This window comes from Micromys minutus, assembly GCF_963924665.1.
Source record: "Micromys minutus genome assembly, chromosome: 3".
NCBI lineage: Eukaryota > Metazoa > Chordata > Mammalia > Rodentia > Muridae > Micromys > Micromys minutus.
In genome coordinates this window covers 72,209,839-72,219,135 of record NC_137972.1, presented here as the reverse complement: position 1 = coordinate 72,219,135, position 9,297 = coordinate 72,209,839, and the positions used below count along the sequence as shown (strand labels likewise).

General features: G+C 39.4%; 1 protein-coding gene across 1 annotated transcript in view; it reads right to left on the bottom strand.

Annotated features, from left to right (window-relative positions):
* Positions 1–230: 230 nt before the first annotated feature.
* LOC308418939 (dolichyl-diphosphooligosaccharide--protein glycosyltransferase subunit 1-like) overlaps positions 231–9,297 on the bottom strand; it is a gene marked incomplete at both ends in the record, with an annotated part of 67,154 nt that continues 58,087 nt past the window's right edge. The window contains 4 exon segments of the mRNA XM_080914451.1: positions 231–629; positions 632–916; positions 920–1,270; positions 1,274–2,037. Of these exon segments, the coding sequence (XP_080770577.1) occupies positions 231–629; positions 632–916; positions 920–1,270; positions 1,274–2,037 (1,799 nt within the window).

The following is a 9,297-nucleotide window of genomic DNA, read 5'->3' as shown; positions in this document are numbered from 1 at the left end:
TTGCTCAAAACACAATCAAGTTTGTTTTTAAAACAGGAATTTTGCTTAGGTTTTTGTTTTTTTTTTTTAAAAAAGAGAACCATACAGAAGTAAGGGACAAGCTTCTTACATTGCCACGGATAGGCCTCAGTTTTTTTCTTGAAGCCTTGGGCTAATCACAACCTCCTCCCTCCTCCTATCTACCGCCATACAGAAGTGTAGGCAGCCCATGCCTGCTCTGGAGACAAGAGCTACAGAGCGTCCAGAATGTGATCGATCTTGGTGACCAGCTCTTGGCGCTTTCCTGAGCTGAGTTTTTCATTCTCAATGTATGTGTCCTTCTTCAACTTGCCAGCCACCAGCCTCTCTGCCTCTACCGCCGACTTCAGTACCAGCTCCTTGACCTGTGCATCCAGCTTCTGCATTTCGCTTATCCTGTCGCACAGGTCAGAAGAACCCTCCGTCTTCAGCCTAGACTGCAGCACAGCAATCTCACTGGTCACAGCTTTGTGCTCTGTCTCTAGACTCTTCTTGCCACTATTGAGGGTAGAGATATCCCGGGACTGCTTGTATCTATTGACAGTCTCATCAAAATGACGGTAGAGGCCTAACCTCTTGTTGACCAGGGTTAAGACTTGCTCTGTAATACTTTACAGGTCACTTTCATCCTGGCTTCTGCAGCTGGATCCTTGGTGATGGAAAAGTTTAGACGGACGTAGATGATGACGGTGAAGAACAGAATGTAGAAGGCAGCCACAGCCAGCAGAGGCTCCTGCAGCATGAGCACCTTATTGAACGTGTAGTGCACCACAATGTCCTGACTGTGCTGCTCAACTAGATTCTTCTTGTAAGCAACAATCACTGGGCGGCCAAATGTGTCTAGGTAGGTGTAATGAAGCTCATCCCGGGCACGGCTGATATCATAGGGACTGTCTACCTAGATGTTCGTAGCTCCCTCAGGCAAGATGATCTTCACTGTCAGAGAATCTATCACTTGCTCATCAAACACATGGTCTGCAAACCTCATTTTCAGTGCATTCTGGTCACCAAGATTATAGAGGTATTCATAGCTTGGGAGGTTGTAACCAACGATGTAGTGTGTCTTCCACCCTCCAAAGAGAGGAAATCGAGGCCGGATTTCCATTTCCACGGAGTCATCCAAAATAAGGAGGTGGCTGGTGGAAACATTACCAATCTCATCCCGGTAATACACATCCTGAGCAGCAGCAGAAAGGATGGTCTTAAAAGAACGAATGGAGGAGATCCCACTGTCAGGCTGCCTCTGGCAATCCTAGCGGGAGAAAGGTCCCTTCAGCACTGCACCTGTGTGCTTCAAGTCCACATTCTCCTCCACAACAATATTGCCCCAGTGAGAAACCTCGATGACTCGGGTCATACTGGTGATGGTCAGGAAAGGGCTATTGTTCTCATAATGTACTTTCAAAGTATCCTGACTGTAGGCAGGGATGTCTTTAAAAGGCCCATAATCCAGGATGTCCTCAGATCTTGAGGGGTTCCCCAGCTTGGTATAGCTTTCCACATTTCGGGAAGCAAGTTTCACTCGCATGGTCTGGGTCTTTGTCGGATAGGGAGAGTAGAAATAATGGTTGACCTCAAACACCACAAACTGTTTCTCTGACTGAGTTAACTGAGTCGGATATGGATGAAGCACATGGGTGTAAACAGTTTCCACAACGACAGAGATCTTGGACCCAGGATCGAGAGCAACCGGGAACTTGACAGTGAAAAATCTCCCACTTTTCCCCTTAATTTTGGTTTCTCGTACTTCTAGGTTGTTGTCTTCCTCATCTTCTCCCTTTACCTGCACGCCTAGGTGCGCAAGCCGCGACTCCAGTTCGGGCTCCAGGGCCAGAACGAAAGAGCTGGCTCGAGATGTAGATCCGCCGCCCGGGTGCGCCAGGACCACCTCAGCCGTCACCTTGGCTAGGTGGCTGCTCAGGTCCACCGTACGCTTTAAGTCCTCGTTGACCAGCGACAGAGCCTCCGAAGAGGCGCTGCTGAGCGTCGGGCCCAAGGCCCCAAGCCATAGCAGCTTTCCTTGAAATTTTATGAAAAGTTTACTGATACTTATGTGAATACCCAGATATATTATTAATGAAATAAAGTGGCTAAAGGCAGCTTCTAAGTGTAATATGTAAACTTTGATGCCATGTGTGAATATATAATTTAGAATTATCTGAGATATCTATATTCAGAAATGGAATGAAAATATTTCCATTTTATTGACTTTCCATATGATCTTATCAATCATGATTTTATACTTCCATTTACAAAAGAAAGAAACGTCTAATTATATTGTCCAAGTCCATTTTGGGAGAGTCCTTGCTTATTACATTTGTCTAAAATTATTAATATTAATGTCAATATTAATGTTAGTTTTATTCTACAGACAAGAGCTCACTACATAGCTCTGAGTGGCCTAGAACTCACTTTGTAGACCAGGGCAGCCTTGAAATCCTGAAGAGCTACTTGCCTCTGCCTCCCAAGTGCTAGGAGTAAAGACATGTCCCACCATTCTGCTAGATTTAGAAACATAAACACACACACACACCACAGCAGAGACATAAACACAATCAAGAAAAGGGGGAGGACATCACAAGAGAGCAATAGGGAGAAAAAGACAGCAGTCACATGTTCTTTTCCATAAATGAAATGTGGATTTATAAGTGAGAATATTGATCTATCTATCAATATAACGTATGACCAGGAGGACTATCTGAAGGGATTATGTAGGGGACTAATGGAAGAGGGAGGAAGAAGCAGGGAGGTTGATGTAAGAGCCAAATATGAACATTATATAATGATATGTGTATGAAACTGTCATATTGAAGGCAACTCTTTTTGTAGGCAAACTAAAACTTGTTTGTTTTAAGGCCTCTACATATCCTCTGGGACCCTTGTGATAGAGTGGATTGCTTTTGAAGAATTTGATCCATAATGTGGAAATGCCACCCAACATCTCCCAGCAGCTCAGACTTATGCACTTTAAGGAAGTGATAGGTTTAATGTTTGTATTTTCAGCCCATTGCTGATGTTAAACAATAATTCATGTATTAACTACACTAATTCCTAGAATCACCTATCAACTTAACTATTTTCACATGGCCGTTAAAAATAAACATTAAACATTCTAAGAATAAATTATTACATATTGAATAAGATAAATCTCTCATCAATGTATTAGGTGTTTCTTTATCAACATCATTGAAGTGGAAATAAGGTTAGAACTAACAGTCTATATAGAAGCACTTCTCACAAATGTCTTATTCTAAGAACAGAAAACCGAATGTGGTGGGGGATACCTCAGCTTACTTTACTTGGCTGCAACACATAGAAAACAGGGAATTGTATCTCTTAATTTGGGACTTGATACTGAAATATTCCCTATCATGTTTTAGTCACACTGTATTCTCAAAGGGAAAACTGGTTACAAAGAAAGACACACAGCTCTGATTTGTTGGGTCTTGAATTATACATGTTCTGATTTTATTTGTAACAAGGCCACAGTTCCACAGGAAGTACCTTTGGCAAATTCCCCTTTCTTCTGCTTTTATTCTCTGCAAGATTTTATCTTATGGCCATGAACTGTGGATAGAGGATAAACATGGCTTTTCAGTACCTCAAGACCATCCTCTCTGTCTTATTTATGCTTGACCTGGTACAGCACAGCTGACCTTGGAAAGTTTAATTGAGGCTAGAATTATATGGCACAGCTTGAGGCCACCTGAATTTAGAGGGCGTGACATACACAGAGACACACACACATTGACAATATAATGGCCTAGTGAAGTGAGAGTGTATGTGCATGTGTGTGGATGTGTGTGTGTGAGTGTGTGTGTGTGCATGTGTGTGTACTTCAGTTCTGCTGGAATGACAGCTGTAAAAAGGCCTATTGTAAATTTATACTGTGAAGAAATATTGTGAGGCAATATAATGCATCTACATTCCTCCATCATTAAAACATGGAATTTATTTGTGAAGTAAATGATGATTTAGTTAAATATGGAACCTATTTAGGCTTGAATAAAAAGCAATGGGTTATAGTAATAACTAATTCAAGACATAACCATTCTGTGAAACATTAACAATTTTATAATAGTTGAAGTTCTTAATGAATGCTGACATTTCCACTTTCGAATTAAGATAATTTAATAATAATAAAGCAAACAAATATTTCATTAATGGATTTGCTTTAGGTAACTATTTTAAAACTAACATAAATGACCTATTATTAAAAATGACTTATTATTCTTCATAAGATTTTGACCAAGATTTTAAATATAATTAGTATGTGGAATCAGAGGTGTTACTAATAGAAAACTTAAATTAATTTTTATTTGTTAATTAAAATTTAAATTGGTCACATTCTTACCTGTACGCTCCCCTGCTTGACTTGTGTCACATGGCAGATTTTAAATAATATGGGTATGAATGTCACCATCAATAAACCTAGAGGTTAAAATAGGCAGTACTAATTCGTATTATTTTATGCAATAACCCAACTAATCACGTAATTGTATTGACAGATAACATTACATATGGTGAGGTATTTGTTCACATGGTGCTAACACCCTGAAGTTTTGGTAAACTCTTTCTATCTTTAAAGAAATACAAAATTTGTTTTTCATTTTTTTAGACACCACCAAACTTAGATTTGAAAATGTTCTTTAAATGACCACAATGTTAGACAAAATTAATAAATGCATGATATTCTTACAGATGTGTGTGTGTGTGTGTGTGTGTGTATGTGTGTGTGTATTTGTGTGCGCGCATGCGCGAGCATGAGTGGAGAGATGAGCATTAAATAACAAAAAAATATCTCTTTCTTTTGTTTTCTGACAAGCAGAATCTCATAGCTGTAAGCTGTAACAAGAATTTGTGAGACACGAAGGAGAGCTCCAGTTTGCCCACAGGGCATTCAAGACATACACACAAGAAGCTGGTCGGATAATTACACCCATATGTACCCATATAAACTCACCCACAAATGAGGTTTATAGCTGTAAGTGAAACTCAAGTTACTGCACAGCTTCATTAATCAATACACTCAATGAAATTATTCTTCAATTAACTCTCCAGTGATAAGAAAGACCTTCTTTGATTAAAATTGTTTCTCATATGGTGTATAGGTTATGAATGCAGAAAATGTACAAACATTTTTTAAGTTTGGGCATCAATCTCTTACATACATACTTTTATATAAATAATAAATAAATAACTATAGAAATAGTAATAAAATCATCCTTGTTTTATTCATCGCTCGATATTTCCTGCTTTTGGTTTGCTTAGAGACTTTGACAAATATGATGTCTTTAATTATTGTATGCTAACCTAGAAATATACATTTAAAAGAATGAACAAATGATAAGTCTGGTTGTACACATCTACAGAATACACACCCCTCTACATCCTTTTCATCCTGATTCATTTGTTTCTGGTTATTATTGGCTAATACATTTGCACAGGTTTGAAGAGGAATCCAGTGAGACTCTAGAGTTAAAGGTGAAGCTATTTTACTATGCAAGTTACAGAAAACATGCAGGGCCAGGTTTGGGCCTTTATCCATTTCAGTACTCTTTCCTAACCTAGCTCTTAACAAACAACTCTGAAGGTTCATGAGAATCTCCTTTATAATAAGGTGAAAGTGTTCTGTTGATATCAAACCGAAATTGTCTGCAGCAAGAGAACTAGACCATTTTTAAGTTGACAGCTTTTAAGATGGGAGATTTGTACTGAGTCACCATGGTTCCACTTAGGATATCTGGTCTTCTTCCATGCTCCACATGAGATTAAAGACTACTATCACTTCTAACTTCCAACATCCATCGACATCCAGAAAAATACACAAGACTTGATAATATTAAATGACAGAACACCGAAAGTGTAAGTTATTAAAATAGTGTTGGTGAACAACGTGGTCAATTTAGCAGTTAGCCACAGAACATCTTTCTTGTTCACTTATCTTTTGACTGTTAATAGTTCTACTCATTAGAACTTGATATTCCGGGCTATCAGCAAAATGTATACTAATATCATGCTGACTTTACTATGTTCAGAAAGGATCTGTGGTCACATACAATAAAATTTATTTCATGGTTGTTTCCCAGAAAGAAAACTAGCAAGAGCCACAGTCTAGAGAGTTAAATAGCCAGGTCCTTTGAATTACATATCTAACTGTCTGTCTGTCTGTCTGTCTCTCTGTCTGTAGATAGATAGAAAGATAGATAGATAGATAGGTAGATAGATAGATAGATAGATTATTGGTTATATATTTGATATAATTGATAATATGTATCATATATAATATATATAATCAATTGCATCAGACAAAAAATATATACACAACACAAAAAAACAAAAGATAGAATAAAAAAGTGGCTAGAGTGTCTAATGCCTGGATATATTTTTTTCATCCATAAACCACTTGAAGATAGATATAATGTGAGTGTAAAGCATGCTGGGGTTGACATATGTGTAATATCATACAGAGTGACATTTAATGACATAAGGCAATTGCTCTCTGGAGATGGAACAGACACTGTGGCCACTTTACCTGAGGCCACAGACCTCCTTCTTGTCACAGACTCCAGAGACCCTCCATCCCACTAAAATTCCCCTTTGTTGAGGTCTCAGCTGTCCCCACCTCCTCACTGTGAAAGAGTCCCTGAGTACTGAGACACGTGAAGTTGTACACGTTCATTGAGAGAAGCTGTGTCTGCTTTATTATGATCTTTCTGATTTCGGTCCATTTAAATTCCACGGTGGATCATGACATCTCAGCAAAGTCGATGATCAGTGGTGCACTGGTGTCCTGACAACTGTGTCCATGAAAAGTAATAAGCGATGAGATGAAATCACTGCGAATTGTCCTTTGAAAGCACTGTATGCTAATATCTCACCCCTATACACACGTTGGTCTATATTCTGACATCTAGCCTATCTATTGACCAACCCTAGGTTTACCATCAGGACTGCATGCAGGCAAAAGAAGTAACTTCCTCAAGGGTGTACATGAGGTATGTTTATTCAAGTATTGGACTTTTCTGAGAGAGTCTGAGGGCATCTGCTTGAGGCTGTGATATTTGTAACTTAACTCCAGCAAAGAATATTTTCTTTGTGACTTTGAATAGAATCTGGGTATTGATGAAAATACTAGACATTCATGACAAGCAATATAGGAACAAAACTGCTGGTCCTGAATTTTTTTTTTGATTTCTTATTTATTGCATTTTTTAATAGAAATTCAGAGAAAGCCTTATCTGCTGTCATTTGGTTTAAATTCCACGGAACCTTTTATATTTGACCAAATTCCCTTATCTCTGCTTTGCTTTTATTCTGCTCTGCCATCCTACCAGCAGCTGATATACTTAGCTATGGTTTAATAATAAAATTGGAGCTTTCACTGAGAAGCAGAGGCAAGAAGAGAAAAGGGTGTGCCTTGGATACAAAGTGTGCCAGCTTCCTGCCTCAGTTAGAAGGGGTTGAAAAGTGGAGACTTTTGCCTTAGCTCCAAGTGTCTCACACAAAGGATATCAGGACATCCCAGGTTCCTTATAGATTAAGGGTCAGGTATCTGAAATATATGACGAAGAAGGAAAGGGCACAATGCAGGTACACATGTGCACATAAAATCATGTATTTCTAAGAAAATTACAAGCAATCCCTCTTGTCTTTTAATTCTATTAAGAGATGGCCATTTTCTTCTTTTTTTCTCCCTTTCCAATAATTACTTTATCATGCAGGCCAATGCCATTGTGCATTTTTGCTTATTTATATCACTCTACTTCATCGTAATTTTGTACTCGTATTGCTCTTTCCTTCATTTGAAAATAGAATACAAACTATAGATGGTTTCCACCTCCCAATTTTAACATAAGTACTTATTCCAATTACAACCCAAAACTGACTGATAATTCCAAACATGAGTGACTTTGATGAAGGAAAAGAGCTAGCTGAGAATGTTGACTGACTGAAGTTTTGATGAAATGTGGGTTCTCAAAGTCTTAGGTTAGGAAGAAAAAACAAAAAAATCTCAAAGGAGGGATGGAAGGCATCTCATCACAGCAAAAGACAGACAATCTCTTTCAGAGTTGAGGGGCACTGAGCTCTTCATTCTGGCTACTGATCTCACACAATCTGGTTCACATGACAAAGACCAAGCAAAGTCTTGATGGGCCAGACCCTCTCGTGGATCCTGCAGACATAAGTGTCATCAAGACCTACACTTTAGAATCACATGACCATATGCACCATGTGAACTTATCTAATCTCTGAGTCTGTCTGTCTAGATCTGTAAGACGGATACCCTAGTGCCCCAGCCCCTTGAAAAGGACACAGAACTGCATGGCATTTCATGTGTCTGACTGACGGTGTAGCTCCACAAAGCCATAAGAAGAGATGAATCCCTTGGAAAGAACAAAATCATCTCGAGGGAGTAGCATTGGACTTCCAGAACTCCATAGAATGCTGCCATCAAGTGTCATCCCCTCCTGCATTGTCCTTCTGCATCCATTTTCACAGTGCAATACTGAGGCACGCTTCCAAGAACAAGACGGTGCATTTTATTTTTCTGTAGCCAGGAGCCATTAGGTGCCTCCCTGAACTTGGGAATCTTGGAAAGTGACAAGCTGCCACCTTCCAGTGGGAATAAATCCAGCAGAAGTCCTTTGTGAATGCCACTAAGAAAGATGGGATGGCCTCCTCCCTTGTCACCAGCAGATGTTTCCCCCTCTGTGACAGTGTACAATAAACCTGTGAAATAACAAAGGTAGAATTTGTACCCAAACACCAGCTATTTCTAAAGGGAGCAAACAGATTTGATTATCTCGAAGATATTGGGCTCTGACAGAATGTGACAACTATACCTTCCCATTTCCCTTTCAGCCTCCAGGAGATGGAAGATTTAGTACCCTTTCACACACGTTAAGTCTGAGAAACTTCTTATGGCTTCTTACGAGTACTGGAGGCTGGAAAAGAAATCAAGTTGTTTGAGATTTGTAGCAAGGATCTGTATGGAAGTCGCTTCAATTTGCAGGACAGATTCTAGTGGCATTTTGCAAATATTGTCACCATTGACCTGCAAAGACTGTACATCTAAACCTCTGTGAGCTGCCTTCATGTCAGCAAATGAGCTGCTTTCAATCCTCTTCCACAGCTCCTTGGCTGTTTCTCGCCAAGTTCCAAGCTGAGACTGTCAACATTATTATAACTTGTGGTCTTGCACAGTCATTGGTTTCGAACATTTTCTATGCACATTTATTCTGGCTGAGGCACAAGCAGGAGGTCCCAAGGTGGCAG